Source organism: Lagenorhynchus albirostris, chromosome 7, assembly GCF_949774975.1.
Source record: "Lagenorhynchus albirostris chromosome 7, mLagAlb1.1, whole genome shotgun sequence".
NCBI lineage: Eukaryota > Metazoa > Chordata > Mammalia > Artiodactyla > Delphinidae > Lagenorhynchus > Lagenorhynchus albirostris.
In genome coordinates, this window is record NC_083101.1 from 104,481,109 (window position 1) to 104,508,568 (window position 27,460).

General features: G+C 39.4%; 1 protein-coding gene across 1 annotated transcript in view; it reads left to right on the top strand.

The window, feature by feature from the left end:
• Positions 1-27,460, top strand: part of ELP3 (elongator acetyltransferase complex subunit 3) — a 111,485-nt gene that overhangs the window by 33,386 nt on the left and 50,639 nt on the right. The window contains exons 8-10 of the mRNA XM_060155761.1: positions 12,162-12,323; positions 15,459-15,585; positions 24,060-24,253. Of these exons, the coding sequence (XP_060011744.1) occupies positions 12,162-12,323; positions 15,459-15,585; positions 24,060-24,253 (483 nt within the window). The remainder of the gene's footprint in view (positions 1-12,161; positions 12,324-15,458; positions 15,586-24,059; positions 24,254-27,460) is intronic.

Here is a 27,460-nt window from a genome sequence, read left to right on the forward strand (position 1 = left end):
TTCGAGTCCTGGTCCCAGAAGATCCCACATGCCGTGGAGCAACTAAGCCCATGCACCACAACTACTGAGCCTGCGCTCTAGAGCTCACAAGCCACAACTACTGAAGCCCGTGCGCCTAGAGCCCATGCTCCGCAATGAGAGAAGCCACCGCAAAGAGAGGCCAGCACACCACAACGAGAGGCCAGCACACCACAACGAAGAGTAGTCCCCACTCGCTGCAACTAGAGAAAACCCACGTGCAGCAACAAAGACCCCGTGCAGCCAAAAATAAATAAAATAATTTTTTAAAAAATCAATTGGCTATATAAATTTGGGACTGTACTCTCTTCTGTTCCGTTGATGTGTTTTTGTCTTTATGCCAGTACCACAGTCCTGATTACTGTAGTTTTATACCTTTAAGTAGTATAAGTCTTCTAACTCTGTCACTGTTTTTCAAGATTGCTCTGGATATTTTAGGTGCTTTGCCTTTCTATATAAAGTTTATGCTTATCAATTTCTATTAAAAAGTGTGATAGCCATATTAACAAACTGAAGGATAAAAACCATATGATCATCGCAATAGATGCAGAAAAAGCTTTCAACAAAATTCAACACCCATTTATGATAAACACTCTCCAGAAAGTGGGCATAGAGGGAACCTACCTCAACATAATAAAGTCCATATATGACAAACCCACAGCCAACATAATTCTCAATGGTGAAAAACTGAAACCATTTCCTCTAAGATCAGGAACGAGACAAGGTTGCCCACTATCACCTCTGTTGTTCAACATAGTTTTGCAAGTTTTAGCCACAGCAATCAGAGAAGAAAAAGAAATAAAAGGAATCCAAATCGGAAAAGAAGACTTAAAACTGTCACTGTTTACAGATGACAAGATACTATACATAGAGAATCCTAAAGATGCTACCAGAAAACTACTAGAGCTAATCAGTGAATTTGGTAAAGTAGCAGGATACAAAATTAATGCGCAGAAATCTCTTGCATTCCTATACACTAAAGGTGAAAAATCTGTAGGAGAAATTAAAGAAACAGTCCCATTTACCGTTGAAACAAAAAGAATAAAATACCTAGGAATAAATCTTCCTAAGGAGACAAAACGCCTGTTTGCAGAAAACTATAAGACACTGATGAAAGAAATTAAAGGTAATACAGACAGATGGAGAGAGATACCATGTTCCTGGATTGGAAGAATCAACATTGTGAAAATGACTGTACTACCCACAGCAATCTACAGATTCAGTGTAATCCCTGTCAAGCTACCAATGGCATTTTTCACAGAACTAGAACAAAAAATTTTACAATTTCTATGGAAACAGAAAAGACCCTGAACAGCAGAAGTAATCTTGAGAAAGAAAAACAGAGCTGGAGCAATCAGGCTCCCTGACTTCAGACTATACTACAAGGCTACAGTAATCAAGACAGTATGGGTGGGAGGGAGATGCAAGAGGGAGGGGATATGGGGATATATGTATACATATAGCTGAGTCACTTTGTTATACTCAGAAACTAACACAACATTGTAAAGCAATTATACTCCAATAAAGATGTTAAAAAAAGAAAAAAGACAGTATGGTACTGGCACAAAAACAGAAATATAGATCCATGGAATAGAATAGAAAGCCCAGACATAAACCCACGCACGTATGATCACTGTATCTTTGACAAAGGAGGCAAGAATATAAAATGGAGAAAAGACAGCCTGTTCAATAAGTGATGCAGGGAAAACTGGAGAGCTACATGTAAAATAATGAAATTAGAATACTTCCTAACACCATACACAGAAATAAACTCAAAACGGATTAAAGGGCTTCCCTCGTGGCGCAGTGGTTGAGAGTCCACCTGCCGATGCAGGGGACGTGGGTTCGTGCCCCGGTCCGGGAAAATCCCATGTGCCGCAGAGCGGCTAGACCTGTGAGCCATGGCCGCTAAGTCTGCGCATCTGGAGCCTGTGCTCCACAACAGGAGAGGCCACAACAGTGAGAGGCCCGCGTACCGCAAAAAAAAAAAAAAAAAAGATTAAAGACCTAAATGTAAGGCCAGACACTATAAAACTCTTAGAGGAAAACATAGGCAGAACACTCTATGACATAAATCACAGCAAGATCCTTTTTGATCCACCTCCTAGAGAAATGGAAATGAGAACAAAAATAAACAATGGGACCTAATGAAACTTGAAGCTTTTGCACAGCAAAGGAAACCGTAAACAAGACAATAAGACAACCCTCCGAATGGGAGAAAATATTTGCAAACGAAGCAACTGACAAAGGATTTATCTACAAAATATCCAAGCAGCTCATGCAGCTCAATATCCAGAAAACAAGCAGCCCAATCCAAAAATGAGCAGAAGACCTAAATAGACATTTCTCCAAAAAAGATATACAGATTGCCAACAAACACATGAAAGGGTGCTCAGTTGTCACTAATCATTAGAGAAATGCAAATCAAAACCACAATGAGGTATCACCTCACTCTGGTCAGAATGGCCATTATCAAAAAGTCTACAAACAATAAATGCTGGAGAGGGTGTGAAGAAAAGGGAACCCTTTTGCACTGTTGGTGGGAATGTAAATTGTTACAGCTGCTATGGAGAACAGTATGGAGGTTCCTTAAAAAACTAAAAATAGAACTACCATATGATCTAGCAGTCCCACTACTGGGCATACACCCTGAGAAAACCATAATTCAGAAAGAGACATGTACCACAATGTTCATTGCAGCACTGTTTACAATAGCCAGGACATGGAAGCAACCTAAGTGTCCATCGACAGATGAATGGATAAAGATGTGGCACGTATATACAATGGAATATTACTCAGCCAAAAAAGAAGTGAAGTTGAGTTATTTGTAGTGAGGTGGATGGACCTAGAGTGTGTCATACAGAGTGGAGTAAGTCAGAAAGAGAAAACCAAATGTTGTATGCTAACGTATATATGGAATCTAAAAAAGAAAAAAAAAGGGTTCAGATGAACCTAGGGGTAGGACAGGAGTAAAGACGCAGACGTAGAGAGTGAACTGGAGGACACGGGGAGGGGGAAGGGTAAGCTGGGATGAAGTGAAAGAGTAGCATTGACATATATACACTACCAAATGTAAAATAGATAGCTAGTAGGAAGCAGCTGCATAGCACAGGGAGATCAGCTCGGTGCTTTGTGACCACCTAGCAGGGTGGAATGTGGGGGGTGGGAGGGAGGCACAAGAGGAGGGGATATGGGGATGTAAGTATACATATAACTAATTCACTTTGTTATACAGCAGAAACTAACACAGCATTGTAAAGCAATTATACTCTAATAAAGATGTTAAAAAAATAAGTAAAAAATAAAAAGTGTGATAGGATTGGGAATGTGTTTAAACTATAGAAGAATTTTGAGAAAATTACCATTTATTGTTTTCCGGTTTTTGAACATAGTCTATCTCCTGGTTTCCTTAAGTGTTTTTTAATTTCTCTTAGCAGTCTTCAGTTTGGATATTTTGTAAGCTTTTTGTTAAATTTATTCCGAAGTATTTTGTTGATGCTATATTAAATGAAATTTTTAAAAATTGTATTTTCAAATTGTTTGCAGCTAGTATCTAGATACATGGTTGATTTTGTATATTTTGTATATTTTTGTATATATTATATCATATGACCTTACTATAAATTCACTACTTAGTTCTAAAAGTTGTTTTTGTAAATTTGCTGGGATTTTCTTCAAAAACAATCATATAATCTGCAAATACAGTGAGTTTTAATTTTTCCATTTGGATTTGCATGCTTTTCTTTTTCTTGCCATATTGCAACGGCTATGACATTCTGTACAGTGTTAAATAGAAGTGGTGAGAGTGAGTCTCTCTGTCTTATTCCCAGTAATACAGGGAAAACATTTAATATTGCAGTGTTAAGTATAGTGTTACTTGTGAGTTTTTTTGTAGATACCTTTATCAGATGGAAGAATTTTGCTAAGAGTTTTTATCATTAACTCATTTGTCTAATGATTTCTCTGTCTGTATTTAAATGATCATATGATTTTCCTCCTTTATTGTGATAATATATAGCACTTTGATTGATCTTTTAATGTTAAACTAACCTTGCATTCCTAAGATAAACCCTATTTGGTCAAAATGTATTTTTCTTTTTATATATCACTGGATTCACCTTTCTAATACTTTGTAAAGGATTTTTTTTCATGAGGGATGGTGGTTTGTGATTTCCTTTTATGTAACTTCTTTGTCAGGTGTTGGTTTTAGTGTTATGCCGGCCCTATAAAACAACTTATGAAGTGTTTCCTCCTCTATTTTCTGAAAGAGTTCATGTAAGATGAATATTATTTTTTCTGTGTTTGCTAGTACTCAACAGTAAAACTATCCAAGACTGGAGTTTCTTTATGGGAGGGTCTTAGATGATTAATTCAGTTCCTTTAATAGATAAAGGGATATTCAAATTTTCTGTTTCTTCTGTGTCCATTTTGGTAAATTATACTTTTCAAGGAATTTGTTTTATCCAGATTGTCAGACGTTTTGGTATTAAGTTGTTCATAATGTTCCCTTATTTTGTCTTTAATGTCTGTAGGAGGTTAGTGATCATCCCTCCTTCACTACTGATATTGATTACCTGTGTTCTCTCTTTTTTTTCTTTATTAGTCTAGTTAAGGCTTATCAAATTTTGTTCTTTGTAAAGAATTAACTTTTGGTTTTGTTTATGTCCTCTACTTAATATATTTCTGCTTTTATTTTTATTATCATCTTCTACTTGCTTTGGATTTCCTTTGCTCTTTCTATGCTTAAGTAAGGTATAGAAACTTATCACTATAGACCTTTCTTCTTTTCTAATAAGTATTTAAAGCTTTAAAGTTTTCCCCTACGCACTGCTTTGGCTGAATCCCACATATTTTAATATGTTGTATTTTAATTATTATTCAGTTCAAAATGTTTCCTAAAATTGTTTGTATTTTGACCCATGGATTATATACAAATGGATGGTTTAATTTCTAAATTTCCAAAAACTTGGAGTTTTTCTTGATTTCTTAATGTCATTGATTTCTAATTTAATTCCATATTGGTCAGAGAGGGTCTATTCTATACAATTTCAGTTTCTTGAAGTTTTTTTATTGAGGCTTATTTTGTGGCTCAGCATATATGGTCTGTCTTGGTGAACAAACTATGTATATTTGATAGAATGTGTATTCTGCAGTTGTTGGATGTAATGTTCTATAAATATCAATTCAGTCAAAGTGGTAGGTAGTGTTGTTCAGATGGTCCTTGTCTTGGGGTTGGTTTGTTTTGTTTTCTGTGTAGTTCTATCAGTTGCTAAGAGAGATTAAAATATCCAACTATGATTGAAGAATTATCTATTTCTCCCTTTAGTTATATTAGTTTTTACTTCATTTATTTTGAAGATCTGCTCTGAGGAGTATGCACATTTATGATTGATATGTTTTCCTGGTATTTGAACTTTTTATCAATATGAAGTTACCTTTTTATCATTATGAAATGTCCTTTCTTTCTGGTCTTGAAGTTTCCTTTTATTGATGTTAAATTAGACATTACAACTTTTACATACTTAACTGTTTTCCCTATGTAGTATCTTTTTCCATCCATTTACTTTCCACCCATATGTGTCTCTGCATTGAAACTGTGTTTCTTTTAACAGTCTAGTTGGCAGTTTTATGGAAGTCTACAGTAGTTGGGTCTTGTTTTTTTATCCATTTTGACAATGTCTGCCTTTTAATTGGAATGTTTAATCTGTTAACATTAGATACCATTAATATTTGCATCTACCAATTTAGTCACTCCCTCACTTTGGTTTTCAGTTGCCAAGAGTAATGGTTTTACTGAATACCATTATTGTCTAATTCTGTGCAATGCATTTTTTCTATATCCTTTAATAGGGAATGTCTTCTTAAGAGAGAGGGTCTGTCATACCTAACACAATTCCTTGAGGAGAGAAGGTATAGTAAGTCCCCTACATACGAACCTTCAAGTTGCGAACTTTCAAAGATGTGAACATGCGTTTGCGTGTCCAGTCATGTAAGTTAGTTCATGTGTCTGGCATTATCTGTAAAAGTTGGTTACCTAGGCTAATTTTGTTGGACTTACGAACAAATTGGACTTACGTATGTGCTCTTGGAATGGAACTCGTTTGTATGTAGGGGACTTACTGTACTTAAAAAACATTGTTAAATGAGTGCAGTGGGAAGAACTGTGCATTAAGAATTAGGTTCCAGACTTATTTCTGTTGTTATCTTACATTATTAATGAGGAGGCAGGACTATATTATTTCTAAAGTTACTTCTTTCTATGACATTGTATGCTTTGAAGATTTCTACTGGAATGGGAATTTTTATCTAAAAGATGTGCTCGGAGGCTTTCCCTGGTGGCGCAGTGGTTGAGGGTCGGCCTGCCGATGCAGGGGACACGGGTTCGTGCCCTAGTCTGGGAGGATCCCACATGCCGCGGAGCAGCTGGGCCCGTGAGCCATGGCCGCTGGGCCTGTGAGTCCGGAGCCTGTGCTCCGCGACGGGAGAGGCCACAGCAGTGAGAGGCCCGCATACTGCAAAAAAAATAAATAATAATAATAAAAGATGTGCTCGAAGGTTATTTTTCATCTAGCAGTCACTTTCTGACAATGACAACTTTTCTATAATGCATTTATGTGTATAGCCCTTAAATTTGAATGTGAATACAATATTAAAAGAATGTGTAATAACTATGATTGTTTTTTTCTATTAATAGCACATTGCTGTTGGCTCTTCACCTGTCTGATTAGGAGTATAAAAGGGTAGCATTCTTGTCGGCTACTGAAAGAATCAAAACCCAAACTGTTATGGGTTGTTTTTCATATATCTTAAACCTTGTCAACTAGCATGATAAGGGACCGAAGGTCCCTGATTACTCTCTAAGCTATGTTACCAGATGAGTTTTTCATAGGTTGTACTCATTTAAAAATTGAACCTCTGTTCCTGTCTGTTTCCTCAGTTTGTGTTGGGCAGAACCTTATGTTATAGACCCTCTTGACATAACTGCCAATATCCAGGAAGCAAACTTGACCACCATCTCAAAAGGGAAAAGATAGTTATTTTTAAATTCTCAAACATTCAACTCAGTCATTCTTAAGTTTGGAATATCACTAGCACAGCATTATACAGAACATAAAATTTGGGCTTAGACCTCTAGTGAGATTTCACACAGGAAATCTAAAGTAAGACACATCCAACTTAATTAATGACAGAGGTTTTAGAGAGGACTTCAGGAGATTAATAGTAATCAAAAGTGTTCTTTGATGCCACAGGCTTCTTGGAGCGAATCAGAAACCGTTTACAGGAGATAATAAAGAGACCTTCACATCGTCTTTCTTCCTTTCTTCCGTGTCCCCCTGGTTGGGACCTTAGTGTGAAGGGACAGTAAGTAATAACAATAGATGTCACTTTTATAGGTCACTTTCTTCCTTCCAGAAATAGAAACATGCTTTCCAAGAAATCATTTCTATCCAGTTATATATCTGCTACTTCTGGCTCTTTGTTCTTAAGTGGTTCTTGGTTTTAGCTGTGGGTCTTATCCCTACAGCTAGACTGTTGAGCATCTCTGGGACAAGAACTACTGTATCTTTACTTTCTGTAGATTACCTGGCCTAGTTAGTGTTCAGCAACTTTTAGGGTTAACTATTTGCAAGAGGAAAGGTAACCAGTAGAATTAGCTAGAGGCTGCTATGGGAGTAGAGAGAGACCTCCTATGTCTTCGGTTTTGCCTCATTCATTTACTCGTTCTTCATATTTGTCATTTTTATATTGAAGGAGAGTTTTTAGTGCTGAAGCCCTTACCTCTAAATGTATACGAGCCTACTGCCTTCCAGAAGCTTCCTGTCTAGGTGGATAGACAGACATAGCCACAAATAACAAGACAAACTCCATTCGGAGTAGGGGCAAGGTACGTTAGGGATGAGAGCGCAGAATTACTTAGAGGCGCTGGGAAGATGTCATGGCAGGAGAAATGTATTTGAGCTTTGTTTTGAAGTCTGGGTAGCGTTTGGTTTTTATTTGCTTTTATGTTCCCAGGTTATTGTCCCATCTCCCACCCGTTCCTAGCCCCAACCCCCCAGTTAAAAAATAAATGCTGTCGGCATAAGTTATTGGCTTAAATTATGCTTCACAGAGAACATCAGCATCTTTTATAGTTGATGCCACTCCTATGGCATACAGAAAAGTGTAGGATTCAGCATAGCCCCACAGTGGTGGCATTTAGGCTTATTTAAAATGACCCTATAATGCCACAAAAAGAGAAGTGGAATTGGAATCAGAAGACCTAGGTCCAAGTCCTGACTTTGTCTCTTAGAAGCTCATGATCAGGGTTGGAAAATTTGGTACATTTCCTAAACGCCTAAGAATTTAACAAGTCTGCCTCTCCCCGCTCCCCAATGGTATGGTAATTGAACTCGGTAGTAAATGAGAGCCACACTGTCGGATGGCTGTCTGAACAGTGTGGTGGGTTATAGCAGGCCATAAAATGCCAGCGCAGACATTTTGCTTAGATTAGTTGACAGCCTTTGTGAACATATTTGCAATATTTTAAAAAACCAATCATACTGATATCTTTACATCTCCCTTTAATGAAGAGGCAAGAATTAGTGATATGTAGAACTAAATATAGCATTAACAAAAATCCTTTTAAAAATGACCTTATACTGTATAAGATGATCTTATATTCTGTTCTTTAGAAAATACTCCATTGTTTTTGCTCAAATTTGATAGGTATTTCTGCTTAATTGCTTTTCAGATGAAAATACAATTCTGAAAGAAACATAGTGGTAAATAGAAAATACTGGCTTTTAAAAACGAGTTATTTTTTGTTCCTCCATTTCTGCTCCTGCAAAAGGTAATGACATTTTCCCCAAGAGGAAAGACACTTTTGAAATGGAGTTAAATTATTGTTTGCGAATAAGGTTTGCCTCTGTCCTGTACTACATTCTAACTACTTATGAAGAGACCTTATCATCCTCGCAGCAGCTTTCTCTATCAGTCTTGCTTGGGCCTTTGATGATCTGTGCAATAGAGATTAGCTAGTGGATTTCTCTTTCCTCTAGATGAATTCCCATCTGTGCAGTTGCCTGTCCTCTAGTTTTAGTATTGCTAGGTACTGTTGTGCTGCCAACTTTGCTGATAACTTAATGGCATCCTTTTAGGAAATACTGTGGGTTGTTTTTTTGTTTTGTTTTGTTTGTTTGTGTTTACTTATTTATTTATTGGCTGCGCCTTGCGGCACATAGGATCTTTGTTCCCTGACCAGGGATTGAACCCGTGTCCCCAGCATTGGGAACATGGAGTCTTAACCACTGGACCACCAAGGAAGTACCAGGAAATACTGTGGGTTTTATAAAAATATCAGTTAATAGAGAGGTTTTATGATACAATTTTGGAATGCCTGATTGTAAAATGTTCTCACTTACTTTGTTAAATATACTCAAAACTTAGAGTTTTCCGCTTTTTGGTTTTTTCAGCTGTCATGCAATATGCTTTCTCCATAATACATTAGTGTTTTCTTTTTTTTTTAATTTTTTTAAATATTTATTTATTTTATTTGGCTGTGTCGGGTCTTGGCTGTAGCACGCAAGATCCTCGTTGCAGCACGCAGGATCTTTTTTGTTGTGGCACACAGGCTTCCCTCTAGTTGTGGGGGCACAGGCTCCAGAGCGTGCAGGCTCAGTAGTTGTGGCTCGCAGGCTCTAGAGCGCAGGCTCAGTAGTTGTGGTGCACGGGCTTAGTTGCCCCGCGGCATGTGGGATCTTAGTTCCCCCAACCAAGGATCAAACCCACGTCCCCTGAACTGGAAGGCAGATTCCTAACCACTGGACCACCAGGGAAGTCCCTTAATATTTTAAACCATGGTTTTCTCCAAACACAATAATTGGTATTCAAAGAAGGTGAGTTACATGTATTCTGCATGCCTTGGGACCCACCTGTTTGAGAGGCATGAGACTTTCTGATCTGATTGTTTCAGAGAAGCTAGCTGTCAGAGGCAAGATTTGATAAGATCTGTGCCCTTTTTTGTCTTATGATTCATCGTTTAGTAACTATAGACTAGTTGTTTACCTTTGTTTCTTGCTGCGTGTAGTAATCCTATATAAAACCTTAGGAATAGGGTAATAGTGTAAACACTTTGAACGTCTAGAGTGAAAGACTTCAGAATCAGTCCTTCAGTTCAGTGATTCGTAACCTTCTTAATAATTATTATTAAATTAGATAAGTCAGTTTTATTGACAATTATGAATTGTCAATAATAAATGAACTTAAAGGAGAACAGTAGTTACAAAACTATGGAAATTTTATGATTTTTATTTTTCAAGAAAAAAAGCTATGAACTTCTTTGGAAACACGAAATTAAGTGGCAAAAAAAGGCTTCCCTCACCCTGCCCGAAGAATTGAGAAAGTTGTAGAAGGGTACACTGAGAAGAATTATTTCATTCTAGGAGAAGTTGAAGAGAGGACAGATCTGATGTCCCATGCTGAATTGTCCAAGCCGTGTGATAGAGTGAAACACAGGGTAGGATTTTTGAAGTCAGACCTACCTTCAAATCCTGACTTGGATTTTATGAGCTCTGTACCCTTGGACAAAGTATTTAATCACTTTAGGAACTTCAGTTTCTTTATCTGTAAAATGGGGATAATAAGACATACTTCATAGAGCTAACGGGAGCATTCAGTGCGTGTGGAGTATATAGTGCAGTGCTTGGCCGCAGTGGCCTCTAGGTAATGGTTCCTATTCCATCGCATCAGCAGACCACTTAGCAAGTCATTTTCTTCTTCTAGATTCTAGCTTGAATCTAAAGTGGTACTCATGGGCTTCCCGGGTGGCGCAGTGGTTGAGAATCCGCCTGCCAATGCGGGGGACATGGGTTCGAGCCCTGGGCTGGGAAGATCCCACATGCCGCGGAGCAGCTAAGCCCGTGCGCCACAACTACTGAGCTTGTGCTCTAGAGCCCGTGAGCCACAGCTACTGAGGCCCATGCGCCAGGAGCTCGTGCTCCACAACAGGAGAAGCCACTGCAGTGAGAAGCCCACACACTGCAACAAAGAGCAGCCCCCGCACGCCGCAACTAGAGAAACCCTGCACGCAGCACCGAAGACCCCAACGCAGCCAAAATAAATAAATAAATAAATTTAAAATGGTCCTCACTACTCTGATATCTGGTTTTAGTGAAGGAGAAAAATGATTCCTAATTTTGTAAGTTGTTGCTAAGATTAATAGGCTTGACAAAAAGACTTGTGGGTATAGAAGACATTTCATCTGAATTATTCCTATGATCATTATGCATACCCTCCCTTCCCCCCTCTTTTGTTTTCTTTTATTTAACATAACTCTAAAATATGGAGTGGGAAATATATAATGCAGATGGTTTTCACTTCCATGAAAAATCGTTGCTAGGAATTGAAAATTAGGGTTCTCACAGTTGAAATCCCTGCTTTCAAGGAGATTATGGCTGCAGCACACTGAGGAGAATAATAATGATAATGGTGATGATAACATTACTTTGTGCTGGCTCAGTCACGTCAGTCCCATGAGGTATAGCTACTATTATCCTCATTTTGCAGATAATGAAACCGAAGCACAGGGAGGTTAATAACTTTCCTGTTTGCATAGTTAGGAAATAGCAGAGCCAGGATTTGAACTCAGATAGTCTGGCTCCAGAGCCCATGCTCTTTTTTTTTTTTTTTTAACTTTTTAAAAATTTATTTATTTTATTTATTTTTGGCTGAATTGGGTCTTCGTTGCTGCGCGTGGGCTTTTTCTAGTTGCTGTGAGCGGGGGCTACTCTTCATTGCGGTGTGCGGGCTTCTTATTGCAGTGGCTTCTCTTGTTGCAGAGCATGGGCTCTAGGCACACGGGCTTCAGTAGTTGTGGCACGCAGGCTCAGTAGTTGTGACTCGAGGGCTCTAGAGCGCAGGCTCAGTAGTTGAGGCGCACGGGCTTAGTTGCTCCGTGGCATGTGGGATCTTCCCGGACCAGGGTTCAAACCCGTGTCCCCTGCATTGGCAGGCAGATTCTTAACCACTGCACCACCAGGGAAGTCCGAGCCCATGCTCTTAACCACTGGGTTAGAGCCGGGAGGACAAAAGGAAGACATCCTTTAAATGAGAGCAGATGTCCTAAAGCTTTGGCAAGTTGTTTACTTTTCGATTTTACTCTACAGGTATTCTGAGAGAAGCCTCACAAAGTGCATCGGAATTACTATTGAGACCAGACCAGATTATTGCATGAAGCGGCATTTAAGTGATATGTTGACTTATGGCTGCACAAGGCTGGAGATTGGGGTGCAGAGTGTCTATGAGGATGTGGCCAGAGATACCAACCGGTAAGACGGTGCAGATGATCTTGCACAAGCCTTCCTTTTCCCCCACTGATTGGATCTGTGTTACTACCCATCTGACAGGGAGAGGTCTAGGAATTCCTCCTATTCATTCTTCTGTCTGTGCTCTTAATTCCATCTCCTCCTTCCTTGATTTTCGGTCTTTGTTTACTGGCTTTTTTCCAGTAGTCTATAAACATGCTGATCTCTCTTCCAATTCTTGCGATAAATAGCCTTTCCCATATGGAAAGCAGAGGGCAGGGCTCAAGGTTAGTAGTTTAAAGCATGAGAGAAGGCCAAGGAGAATAGGAACAAAGAAAAGGGTTTGAACAAGAAGGAAACTAGTGTGAGATTTAAGAGATTAGTTTTGGTGAAGCAAATGCCAGTTGGTAGGGTAGTGAAAGAAAGGCTGGTGAGGTGATGGGTATAAACTTTGAGAAATTTGGGAGTCTAAGGAAGGAAAGAAATAAGGGTTGATAGAGCCATATGAAGTTCTCTTCCCTCCAGAAATAAAGGCAGGCTTCAGGGAGTAACTGTGTGTTGAGTTGGACCTTAAAGGCTGCTTCACTTTAATAGGATTTGGGTAGACATGGCAGAGGGTTGTGCTCAGAGAAGGAAGTAAAGGGAAACTAGGGAAACACACGGGTCAGCATCTTAGCAACAACCAGGAAGAGTGCCAGGCTAAGGAGGGCGGATGCTTCCCGTTAGGTAATAGAGGTCTATTAAATATTTTGCACAGGAAGAGTCAGATGGATATCAAGCTTGAGAAAGATCAGCCTGCATAGGATGCGTTTTTGTCGGGGAAGGCTTGAACCGGGAACGCTGGTAGGGCTGCTGCAGTAACGAAGGCTACACCAGAGAGGTACCTTGGGGGTGGAAGGAGTCTCTGGAAGGTCAGGGAAGCTTTTCGAAGAAAGTGACATCGAAGCTGAGACTTACAGGAAGAGTCTGAGTTAGTCAGGTGGGGAAGAGGCAGATTTTTTCAGGCAGAAAGAAGAGTACGAGCAAGCTCCTGAGGATAGGAGCACATGGCACATTTCGGGAAATTGGAGTGGTTTCATTTGGTGGGAGTGTGGAGCGTGAGGTAGGAGCGTGGTAAGAGGTGAGGCTGAAAGGGTCAGCAGGATGGCCAGACCATGGGGCGCCTTAGAAGTCAGCCCAGCAAGTTTGGGCTTTAATCCAAGGCCCGGCTGCAAGCTAACTTGTGATCAAGGCATATCTGCATTTTATTTTATTTATTTATTTATTTTAAAAGATTCGTTTTTTATTTTATTTATTTATTTTTGGCTGCGTCAGGTCTCAGTTGCGGCACACAGGCTCCTTGTTGTGGCGCACGGGCTTCTCTCTATTTGTGGCGTGCGGGTTTTCTCTTCTCTAGTTGTGCACGGGCTCTGTAGTTTGAGGCATGTGGGCTCTAGTTGAGGCGCACGGGCCCAGCTGACCTGCGACATGTGGAATCTCAGTTCCCTGACCAGGGATTGCACCCGCGTCCCCTGCATTGGAAGGCGGATTCTTTACCACTGGACCAGCAGGGAAGTCCTGGGGATCACAGTATGAGGGTGGACTAAGGAGACCAAGCTAGAAGCAAGGTCAGTTCAGAGGCTGCTGCGGTAATTTAAGCAGGAAATGATGTCCTGAAAAGCAGTGTTCGGTGACTGAGTGGGAATGAGGGTAAGAGAGAATGGGAAATAGTGAGGCTTGGAGGGAAGATGAGTTTCATTTTGAATAAACTAAGTTTTAGATACTTGTGGGACAACTGGTTGAAGGTTTGCTTTAGAGCGGGCTGTCCAGCAGAACATTCTGCAGTGACTGAAGTGTTCTGTACCCGCACTGTCCACTGTGATAGCACAACCGAGGAACTGAATTTTTCATCTGAATTAATTTAAAGATAAACTTGAATAACCACGTGTGCCTCGTGACTCTAATATTGTACAGTGCAGCATTAGAGTATTGGATATTTGGGCGTGGTGTCAGAAGAGAGGCCTGGCCCAGTCATATAGATTGAGAAGTCATTAGCAAAAAGAGATTAGAGGGGCTTCCCTGGTGGCGCAGTGGTTGAGAGTCCGCCTGCCGATGCAGGGGACACAGGTTCGTGCCCCGGTCTGGGAGGATCCCACATGCCACGGAGTGGCTGGACCCGTGAGCCGTGGCCGCTGAGCCTGCGCATCCGGATCCGCAACGGGAGAGGCCACAACAGTGAGAGGCCTGCATACCGTAAAAAAAAAAAAGAGAGAGAGAGATTAGAGATGGAAGCCATGGAAATGGATGGGAACCTTCAGAGAGTGGGAAGGAGTCCATGGTTTGTAGGATTCTTTGGTGGTGAATGGGAATGGCTAGGTGGTGAAAGGATTGACACAGGGCTTCAGTCTTTAGTAGCCCCAAACTATTATTCGGGCTTGCTTCTTACTTGAATGTGGCACTAGAATGTTAAGATGATTTATACAGCTGGCCCCAAATGATTCTGCCTTGTCACTAAATCATTCTCTCTTCTTACTTTTTTTTTTAGGGCCCTCCAACCCACCAGTGAAATCTACTTTGTGTACAGATGTATCTCTCCCTCCCTCCCTCCCTCCCTCCCTCCCTCCCTCCCTCCCTCCCTCCCTTCCTCCCTTCCTCCCTTCCTCCCTTCCTCCTTCTCTCTCTCTCTCTCTCTCTCCCTCCCTCTCCCTCTCCCTCTCCTCTCTTTCCCCCCTCCCTCCCTTTCTTTCTCCAAATGAAATTATTTGTTAAAAGATTTTTAAAGGAAAGAGCATAACAAGATGCTGCTCCTGCATGGTTTTGAGCTCATTATTCTTGTTTTTAACCTAGATATTTACATTAGCAAGCTTATTTTGGCCGATGATGCTAAATCAAATAATTTTAGTGTATATTAACTCCTGTGACCTCAGTCACTTACTGTCAGAACTTTGAGTAAGTGCATAAGGGAATTTCTGAGAAATATCTCAGAAGTAAAATTATTTTTTTCCAGGCCTTCTCAGAGGTGGAGATGTAAAAATGACTTTCTAAGATTTCTTTTTCCCCAGCCATATTCTTCATTATAGAGCTACTGTTACCTGTCTCAGAGATTGTTTTCCCTCTATTCCTTGTACTCACCTTGTTGCCCATTTATTTGTGTAACAGGTAGTGAATTTTCTTCTTCAGGGGCCACACTGTGAAGGCGGTATGTGAGTCCTTTCACCTGGCCAAAGATGCTGGTTTCAAAGTTGTGGCTCATATGATGCCCGATCTGCCAAATGTGGGACTAGAGAGAGACATTGAACAGTTTACAGTAAGTGTTACCTTAAACCAAGCTACTTGAGAATGCCTCTGCATGCTGCTTCTACCCTCTCTGCTCTTTGATTATTTACTGTTGATTTTTTTCCCATTATTAAAGCAAGACATTCTCATTATGACGCAGTGGAGAAAGAGGAGTCACTCACAGCCCCGACACCAAATAAAACTCTAACATGTCAGTATACTCCCAGGACTTTTTTATACTTAGGATTTTTTAGGGGATGAGGTGGGTGATACATAGATACACAAAGATATACTTACGTATATGATAGGTAATTATTTTAATAGCTTTTTCACTTAACATTATAGCAAGCATTTATTCCTGTTATAGCCTGGTCTCTGTTAAAAGGTTAACATACTTAAATATCCACTTAATTTCCATTGAACAAATATGCCATACTTTGCTTAACCACTTCCAGTTTTTTTAATTGAAGATATTATCAGTTTTTGATATTATAAATAGACTGCACATCAACAAATTTTACGCCTGTAATTTTTTGTAGTATTTAGGGTTATTTCTTTAGGACAAATTCCCTGGAGTAGAATTATCAGGTAAATGTATAACTACTTTAAGAATCTCAACCATATTACGTAGTTGTTTTTCCCAGGGTTGTAACAACTTACACTCATTTCAGCAGGGTTATCTTTTTCCCAAAATAATTCTCTCCTGTGTATGTATTTTTTACATACACATATATATATATATATATATACACACACACACACACACATATACAATATTTTATCTTCGTTAATTTGATGGATAAAGTGCCGTTTCAACTTGTATTTTGTAATTATAAGTAATGTATTTTTCAGGTTTGTATTTAGTAAGTATAATTCTTTCATCTTTTTGGAATTGTGTGTTTTTGTCCTCTGACCAGTTACTCTATTGGATATGAATATTTTTAATATTAATTATATGGACTTTCTAGGTAATAACATTATGGATTGTTTTTTATATTTGTTAAAAATATTTCCCCCAACCTATCCTTGACCTTTTGTTTCTGTTGTCAAATCTTATTTACTTACTTACTTTCTTAGTGATGATTTCTTAAGATACTTCTAAGCTTAGAACTGCGTTTCTCGTACAGCATTTCATTAAACAGTGGAAGAAAATATTCTGTTTTCCTCTAGCCTTTCTGTTCTTTGAATTTTAATACCTAACTCTGGGGTTCATTTGTTTCTTTGTTTGTTTGTTTGTTTTTACTCTATCACATGTTAGCTTGATTCATGTTAGCTTTGTCTTGGGAAATGAAATTGCTCAAAACGCTTTTTTCCTTCAGATTCTCAAATAGGGAAAGTGGCTTAAGGATATCCTTTTAGAGAAGAGAATGAAAATATTTATCAAGTTATTTCATCCACAAAATTGCTTTTATTTTGCTCTGTTTATTAGAACAATAGAATTCATCATGACTTATTTGTGAAGTTAATAATTATTTCCTTTTAAAAAGTTTATTATTTCTAAGCCAATGAATTACAAATAAAAGCCTATTTTATAAGACAGCATTAATTCACAGATGTTATTAATTCCCCCATATTGACTATGTAATAGATTTTGAGTCTAATATCTTCCCCTCAGTAGTACTAGCCAGGCACCCAGGCTTCAAGCCTAAAAGGCACCTGAAACACGCTTTTCTTTAGCACAGCTCCTAGGTGGGCCAGTGGTATAACCAGAATTCATAACTTTAAGTGCCCTTGGAAAAAATATGTCAAGTAATAGCAAATAGCTGAGTCTTAAAATTCATTTTCTTAGTGTCTTCAAAATAAAGAATAGTTCAGAAATAATATTGCAAAGACAGCCCTTCATGTAAACGGATTTATCTGCTTGTTTATAATCTTTTCAAAGAGACCTACAGGGAATATGAGCAGACCATATGCCTTTTCTAACTGCATCCCAGCAAATGAGTAACAAAATAGAGCTAAAATGAGAAATCTGACTTCTCTCTAGAGAAAAATTCTCTGAAAAATTAATCTATAGATGGTCTTAAATATTTTTACAAATCAATTTAAAAAAAAAAAAGACATGGGCTTCCCTGGTGGCGCAGTGGTTGAGAGTCTGCCTGCTGATGCAGGGGACACGGGTTCGTGCCCCGGTACGGGAAGATCCCACATGCTGTGGAGTGGCTAGGCCTGTGAGCCATGGCCGCTGAGCCTGCGCGTCCGGAGCCTGTGCTCCGCAACGGGAGAGGCCACAACAGTGAGAGGCCCGCGTACCGCAAAAAAAAAAAAAAAAAGACCACCTAATAGGAGAATGGGGAGAAAAAAAAAAAACTTGAACAAACACTTCACAGATAGGATAGTCAAATATTCAGTAAAACTATTTAAAAGTTCTCAAAGTCATTTGTCTTCAAAGAAATGAAATTTAAAACTACAATGCATGGCTACTGTATACTCATCAGAATAGCTAAGAATAGCTAAAATGAAAAAAGACAATATCAAGTGTTGGTAAGAGTATGGAGCAACTGGCACTTTCATTTACTGCCAGTGGGAATATAGTACATCATATTAGAAAACTGTTTGACAATATCTGCTAAAAGTGAACGTAGGCATACTCCATGACCCAACAATTCTACTCCTTCACGTTTACCCAACAGAAATGCACACACATATTTACCAAGACACAGTCACAAATTACTGAGTGTAGTATCATCAGATTGGAAACAACCCAAGTGTCCATTAAAGTCAAATACATCAATATTGTAAGTTGTGGTGTAGTGAAACAATGAAATACATAAAACAATAAGAGTAAATTAATTATGACTTCATTCAGCAACGTGGCTGATTCTATTCAGCATGATATTGCGCAAAGGAAACCAGATCCAAAAGACTACCTAACGTACAATCCTATTAATGTGAGGTTCAGAAGCTTTGGATGGAATTGTAGCTGGAAACGGGCATATGGGAGACTTCTGAGGTTTGGATAAGGTGCCTTTTCTTGATTTGAGTGTCTAGGTGCTGGCTACATGATTTGTAAAAATCTATCAAGGTGTACACTTATGATTTGTGTACTTTTTTATACTAAGATATATTTCAATAAAACGTTTACTAAAATTTTTTTAAACTAGTTTTTGTTTAAGAAATCTTGTTTGGGCCTATTTGGAATTCACAACTTTTCCTGAATTAGTAGGCAGTATATTTTACACTTTAAAAACTTCTTTTTTCCCTACTTTATTTTATTGTCACATTATTAGCAACCCACAGATACAGTTTCCTTAATGTGTTTTATCCATAGGAAGGGTTGCTAAGCAAAGGGTCTACTTGTATAATTGTAGAAGTCTAAAAAATGTTGTATCTGTAGAGGACAAGATAGCCTTGCCTGGCACAGATCCATAAAGCCTCTAGCCAGCTATGTGCCTGCATGTGTCAGTTATAAATTGGCTTTGCTCTCACACCTTGTTGCTTAGGTCAGTTCCGGGTCGCTAAGAGCGGAGCTAGTCATTTGCGTCTGTTCATTGCAGATTCACACTCTTATCTAGTGGTAGGTACAGAGCTCATAGCTGTTTGTGATAAATAGCACTTGCTTATATCTTTCAGTAACTGAGATTTATTTTTGAAGTGAAGTTTTCTTTCTTCTTATAAGCTGAAAGTCCTGGTTGTGATGGAGAATGTTTAATATCTTAGGAATTTATCCTCCGAGCATTAACTTCACCCTTTCCATCTGTCCTCAGGTCTCCAAAATGGTGTATCATTGACTACTCAAAATAACCTTTAGCTGTTTTTGTATTTTATTCTTTTAAAATTAGACTGCTCCTGGATATCCAAGCTCAGGTTGCTGAAAATGCTTAGAGAGTGTCAGTTTCTCTTGAGCAAAAATTTATCTCCAGAACCTCTTGTCAGTAATGCGAAATCTTTCAAAGTCCATTAATGTTTGCGCACCCTTTGGACACTCAGAAGTTCTTTTTTTCCCCCACTGAGCTGTTTTTCCCAAAAGCCAGTGTGATCAAGTTACAGTTTGGCAGGTATGGTTAGAGGTGTTTGTTGTTGTTACTTCTTCATTTGCTTGGTTTTCTTAATGTAAAGGCTCGATACTTAAGGTAATATCATAGAATACAGATAGTGTAGAATTATATCAGAAAAGACCACCTGTTGCAGCCTCCTCAGATAAGGAAACAAGACCTGACGCAGTTAAGTAACTGTTAAAGGCCATGGTGAGTCTCAGGTAGAAGCAGCCTCTTAGGAAGGCACCCTTTCTATTGCACCTTTCTGTGTCTCCTTTCTTAGGCCAAGGAAAGTCTGTTTTATGATGAATGACTATGCATGACCTGAATGATGTTGAAATCCTGGTTGGGTTGGATCTTACAGAAACAGAACTTTACGTTTTCAGTTATTTTTTGTTGGTATCAAAGGAACACATGGAAAATTTTAAAAGTCAAATTGTACTGTAAGGCCTACAGTGAAAAACAGCAGTACCCTGCCTTCCTTTCCCTTGAGTGCCCCCACGTCATTTACAAACGCTTCAGTGTCCCTGCTTCCTCCAAATCCACTGCAGCTTGGCTTCTACTCACTCCCCGCTGCCCACCAACACACACACACACACACACACACACTCTCTCTCTCTCTCTCTCTCTCTCTCTCTCTCTCTCTCTCTCTCTCTCTCTCTCTCTGAAACTATTCTCTCAAACATTGTAAAGTACTTGCTAATCTCCAAATCCAAAGGATACTTCTCGGCTGACATTTTATCCAGTCTTAGCACCTGTTATTGTTAAAGACTCTCCAGTTTTAAATTCTCACCTCCCTGGCTTTTGTGACTCTGCTGTCCCCTGGTTCCCTTTTTAACCTCTAGGACTATTTCTTTTCCACTAGATCTTCTTTTTCTTCCCACCACTTAAATGTGGCTTCTGTCTTTTGCTCTCATCTATATGCTTGTCTTTCTTCTGTTGTTCTGACTTTAACACTTATACTTCAATTAATCTCATTTCCTCTCCAGCCTTAAGCCTTAGCTCTTAAGTCCAATTGCTGAATACTCTTCAACTAGCACCAGATGTCTTACTTGTACTTCGGACTTAACCTGTCCAATATGGACATACTTCATTCCCCCCGTGGTCTCCTCGTCCTCTGTTTCCTGTGATATTGGTGTTCCATCATCCACATACCCTCCCAAGCTAGACATTCAGTCATTCAGAAGGAAAGAGAGAATATGTGGAGCCAGACTGGGCCTAGTTTGAATCCTGGCCCCACCCGCCACTTGGTAGCAAACGGACTGCTTTGTTCCTCAGTCTCCTCATCTCTGAATGAGGCTGTTGTGAAGGTGGGCAGAGGTAATGCATGCATCATGCTTAGAAGAATGCCTGGCACATAACGAGTGCTCAGTACATCACTGCTGCTGTCGCTGTTCCCTCTACCGTGGGTCTAATCTAACAGGAGGTCCTGTCTGTTACTCCCTCTGAATATTTTTGAGGGCTGTCGCCTCCTCTTCATCCCCACTGCCACAACTTCAATTCATGCTTTTGTCAGCTCACTGCACAGGTAGACAGCTGCTTAGCTAAGTCCCACGGCCACCAGCCATGTTCCCTTCTAATATATCATCCACATTGCCACCAAAATGATGTTTATTAAATTAATTTTTATCTTTATAGTATAAAAGGTATTAATAAAGTTATTATTAACTAGTGTTTGAAAATCCAGTAAGTCCTAAAGGGGTCACATCAAAACACAGTAGTCCTCCGCCACTTTCAACTGTTGTGGCCAGGCCAGGGGAGGTGGGGGAGGGGTCCCAGTATTTACCACTATGTTTCCTTCTTCTATGCTTGGATTCCTGTTTCCTGACTATCAGTAGAGAGATTCTCTTGTCTTACTGTTACCAATACAATAGTTAAAGAGTTAATTCTTTGAACTCCCATTCTCCCAATATTATTAGGCCACTATTTTAGTTATATGAGTAGTCAGTGTTTTCATTACAGTTTTTACATAAGTTATTATTATTTGCATGGAGCCAAGTAATATACTATACCTACTTTCTTTTCTTAAATAACTTTTTGTTTTTCCTAGAGTTAACAGTAAAATTGTCTTATTTCTTTATTTGCTTATTAGTTCTCTATCTGTAACCTTCAAGTGTGCCCATTCAGTGTTAAAGCCCCTCTCTCAGTGGCTGACCCTATCAGATATTCTCTAAGTTCCTTTTTTAGGCTGGAGTCATAACTCCTGGAGGTCTAATCTTCCAGCTCCAAACTGGACTGGCAGTTCTCTGTGCCTAGTTCACAGAGGTCTTCCTTAGGGCTCCTCTTCTCTACTCTCTAGGATCAGATCCTTTGTTTTTTAGAAACCAAGTTAATCCTTTTTATTGGTTTACTCCTTTACTTTACTAAAACACATTCTCCAGCAGCTTTCTAAGAAAGGATTCATCATGGGAAGTAAGCCTTTTACATGCCCAAAAATGTCTCTGTTCTAATATCTTCACACTTACAGAATTCTGTGAAATCATTTTCCCTCCTTTTTTTTTTTTTTTAAAGTCCTTATTGACCGGGGTATTTTTGCAGAAATTAATGCCTGTGGCCAGCAATTTTTATTTCGGCTGATCAAAATTAATTCTGTTATTTCACTAACACTTTGTGGGTTATTACATTCAATAGTTACACCTGACACACCTGTAGAGTCTTCTAATTTTCATGAAATTTTGTCTTCAGTCCACTCTTCTGTAGAAGCAGAGGAGCATTCTCCAGCATCGTGAGTTTCATTTTCACTTTCCATATCAGAATCAATCACTAAGGTTTTTGTCTTTTTGTTGGTATAATATTCACATCATCTGAATCATAACTGTATTCTGAAGAACTGTCATTACTGCTATTTCTGATCTATGCTCATTCCTGGGACTCTGGTGTGACTGAGCTGCCCTTTCCTCCATATCCCCCTTTGCAGATAGTTTGTTTACAGTTTTCTTCATTTGCAAAGTCATTTACCAATCTTCCATCCATTTTCTGTCTTCCAAAAATTTATTGCTATCACTTATTCCCCCTCCTGTCTCCTCTGATGTTCTCTTTGTTCTTCTGGGTTTATGCTTTTTAAAAAAATTATTTCCTCTTATTTCAGTGTGATTTTGGAAGGAAAGGAAAGAAACACATATTTTAATTCTCCATGTTTAACCGGAAGTCCAGCACCAATTCCATCTATCATCATTCTTATGAAAGGATTATATCAGCCCATATGTCCCCCTAATTTATTACACGAGTAACCAGAAGTACTTTACTGAAATCCTGTGTTCCAATATAGATGCAGACTAGGTAGAAAGTGACTTGCATACATACTCTTTGTGGATGGCTATAGAATATTAAAGACCTTATGAATCTTTAATATATAAATGTTACAGGGAAAATTACATGCAATTACAGAAGAATAGCCCTAAGAGCAAATGGTGCACAAAGATTATAGCATTTAAGACTGTGACAGAAATCAGTGAGAGAGATCGAAAACTCTATAGTTATATATTTCTTTGAAAACCAAGTTAAACAATGGAAAGCTCTGTAAGAATAACAGCACAAGATAAAAAAGCATTTTCACAATTCACAAGATACGGTACTGCTGGCCGTTTAAGTACTAACGCCAGGGTCGGGGTGAGAGGGAGCTGTATGAGTCCACCTTCATTCCTCTATCACATGTCAAGTGAAATCAAGATAAGAGCAGATTAGCAGTGCAAAGTCATAGAAAGGAGAATGCCTGATGTCTCCTTGCTACAACCCAAGTAAAGAAATAAGGCAGCCAGCTGGGATGATACAGTGCAGGAAATTACTATGTCAAAGTAGATGAATTAGATGTATCTCTCAGTGTCCAGATAACAAATGGACTGTGTGTATCCCGGGTTAGGAATGGTGCCAGTTGGCCTGAGGACAAAATAGTCCTATCCAGGGGTCGGCATACTTTTTCTGCAAAGGGCCATATAGTAGACAGTTTAGGTTTTGCAGCCCAGATGGTGATCTATGTCACAACTTTTAAAAGTTTAAACAATTAAATATATTCCATTATTAAAGGAGGATACAGTCTAGAGGTGAATGCAGGCATCAGATAAATTGTCAGTATGATGCTGCTAGGAAGGCAAGAATACAGAATTCCAGAAAACATTTTTTAGTGAAGCAACTTGTATTTGAAGGTCAGGAAGACCTCTCTGAAGAATTGGCATTCAAGCTGAGACCTGAAGATTAGCTAGATGAAGAAAAACTGATAAAATTTCCAGGCAGAGGAAATTGCCTTTGCAAAGACAGAAAAGCAAGGTGGGGAGGGTGGCATGCGATGACACCACAGCAGTGGACCGGGGTTGGGTTGGTTGGCAAGGGCTTGGTCACCCAGCACACACATGTTTTGCTCCACTGAGGCTGTAAAAACAATGAGTTTCTGTTCTGTATACCTTCCCTCGCTTGATAGGAAGGAAAGTCAGTCTAAGAACCACATAGGTATGTGAGAGAAGCCAGCCCCAGATTGAAACTTCACTGTGGGTAATCTCCATATAACTAATGGAGAAGTCATTTTCTCTATTCACAGGAGTTTTTTGAGAACCCTGCTTTTCGTCCTGATGGTTTGAAACTCTACCCTACCCTGGTGATTCGTGGAACTGGGCTTTATGAGTTGTGGAAATCGGGAAGATACAAGAGTTATTCTCCCAGTGACCTGATTGAATTGGTGGCCCGGATCCTTGCCCTCGTGCCTCCGTGGACTCGAGTGTACCGAGTGCAGAGGTAATGTGTTAATCTTTTATGCCAGAAGTCATCAGTGATGAGTCTTATCTGTTAACAGTTTCTAATGAGAAGAGTCTTACTGCAAATTGATGGGTTTGAATTTTTTTTAATTAAAAATGGGACACCTAGAATGCTGTCTGTAGATAGAGAGGATGGAAATGATAGGACAGCACGTCCAAGCCTCTTTGCCAGTATCACGTTTATTCACATGTTCACCTCTCCATTCGCGAGCCAGGAGATGGAGGATGATGGGAAGTGAGCATGGTGTTTGGTTCCAGGAGGTTGTGATCTACATCAGCATTTCCTTTCTCAGATCTGCTCCAACCCAGATACTCTAGTGAGTGTGGGAGGAGGACGTGGAGCCATGTGTCTGTTATCCCTGTTCTAGAGCCTCTGAAGAAAAAAGAAAGAGTAGCAACGAGCATTCTTTACTGACATTAATGTAAATGTGGAGAAAGAGTGACATATTCCTGATAGTGTGAAGGAAATCATCTGAACTACTTTTCTAGGAGAAACTGAGATCTCATTTTCAATCGTGGTCTTTTTTTTTTTAAAAATAGAAACATAACACTGAAGGAAAAATTTAGAAGCCATAAAGTTACCTATTTACCTACAATCCTGACAAAGCCATTCCTGTACTTCCTGGTCGTTAAGGCACATTTCCACCACCCTGCCAAAAACTGCCTGTATTCCAGTATTACCAGTACAAGGCCAAATGGGGATCGATAAATGCATGTCCAGTCAGCTGCTGTGACTAGGATTCCACTGAGCACAACAACTGTGCTACTAATAACATAAAGCAGAACTATCAACTAAAGGGAAATTATCAAGGATATAAAATAATGGATTTCCTTAAAGGTCAAAGGATATTTACACCACATTTCTGGCACAGTGTATTTATTTCTCAAATTTTTTAAATTATTGGCCCAACTTAAGGACCTAAATTGCTTAATGATCTCTATTTTTAAAAATACTAAGGAGATAGTGACTAGAAAATCAGCCATCAAAATCATTTGCATTATCCTTCCTCTTCTCTTCCACCTTTCTGGAACAATTCAGTCCAAAAGACATTAGGAGCTACTGAGCAACGCAGGCATCCACACAAGGGACACAGGGAGCCGCAGGGCCCAGAGCACGGGGAGAAGGGTGTTCTCAGGGAGGAGGTGGTGGTGTGGTTCAGGCTGCTGCAGCCCAAATGTGTGAGGAAGGCGTTCTCACTGACGGCTGACCTGGCACCAGATGTCAGAGCTCAGTAGGGCGAGGAGGATGTGTCTGAGGGGTGTGGAGACGAGGACAGCAACAGAGGGTCAGTAACTTGCAAGGGGTGGATCTAATAAGCAGATAATATTAAGGATAATGGGAGCTGGGTTTTCTGTTATCTGAAAAGGGAATGCCAAATATGAAAAAGGAGAAAATTCTATGTACCCCATGGTGTTTGGGAATAGGAGATACTGGTGTGAACTTGTGGTTTTCAACATATTGGTAGAGATAGAAATAACTGTAAATGTAACAAACGATAACAAATACAGTGGTGTGTGCACATGTCCTTTTCACAGTCTGTTTAATGGCCATGATTTTTGCAGTTTTGTGCTGTTTGTTGGTGATTTCACTGTTTAAAATGGCCTGAAGTGTTGTGTGTAGTGTTCCTGAGTGCAGGAAGGCTATGCTGTGCCTTACCTTATGGGGTTTCCCTTGTGTGTTATTTGTTGTTTTTCCCTTGCTGCTTTTAATATGTTTTCTTTGTATTTAATTTTTGAGAGTTTGATTAGAAAAGGCATGTATTAGATTAGCTTCATTCAGACATGAGCTATGAGCCATGAGTTTCATGATAATGAATCATCTGCCTATTTATTGAGAGAGAGAGAGAGAGAGAGACACACTGACACCTTAAACAGAAATACACATAAAGTAAGGTCATGTGTTGATCAGCTGATGGAAATGCTGTGACCGGAGGCTCACAGGAAGCTGGGATGGAGTCTAGGATTAGACAACAGTAAAGTGCCAATGTTAGTTTCCTGATTTTGATGGTTGTATTACTGTTACCCAAGAGAATATCCTTGTTGTAGGAAATACTTAGAGTATTCTGGGGGTATTGGGACATCTTGTTCCCAATTTACTTTCAAATATTATACTTCAGGAATATAGTTATTTGTACCACACTTGGGAATTTTTCTGTGACTTTGAGATTGTTTCAAAAACTTAATACAATAGAAACAAAGATGCAATAAGTAATACTAATAACAACAAAAGAAAAATAGTATTTGCATTTAACTCACTGGGGCAACCAGAGAACAGTGAAGACACTACTTCCCAGCAGCAGAGCAGGGTAACAGGTACCACAGAATAGAAATTTCACAGCCATAGACACCATAGTTTTCCTACCAAGAGTAACAAGGCATAGATCACACGGGCAATCAGATGAAGAATTTGCATTCTCCCCATTCATTTTTAGATTTAAATTTCTTTTTTTTTTAATACATCTTTATTGGAGTATAATTGCTTTACAATGGTGTGTTAGTTTCTGCTTTATAACAAAGTGAATCAGTTATACATATACGTATGTTCCCATATCTCTTCCCTCTTGCGTCTCCCTCCCTCCCTCCCATCCTCCCTATCCCATCCCTCCAGGCGGTCACAAAGCACCAAGCTGATCTCCCTGTGCTATGCGGCTGCTTCCCACTAGCTATCTACCTTATGATTGGTAGTGTATATGTGTCCATGCCTCTCTCTCGCTTTATTACAGCTTACCCTTCCCCCTCCCCATATCCTCAAGTCCATTTTCTAGTAGGTCTGTGTCTTTATTCCTGTCTTACCCCTAGGTTCTTCATGACATTTCTTTTTCTTAAATTCCATACATATGTGTTAGCATATAGGTATTTGTCTTTCTCTTTCTGACTTACTTCACTCTGTATGACAGACTCTAGGTCTATCCACATTACAAATAGCTCAATTTCGTTTCTTTTTATGGCTGAGTAATATTCCATTGTATATATGTGCCACATCTTCTTTATCCATTCATCCAATGATGGACACTTAGGTTGTTTCCATCTAAGGGCTATTGTAAATAGAGCTGCAATGAACATTTTGGTACATGACTCTTTTTGAATTATGGTTTTCTCAGGGTATATGCCCAGTAGTGGGATTGCTGGGTCATATGATAGTTCTATTTCTAGTTTTTTAAGGAACCTCCATACTGTTCTCCATAGT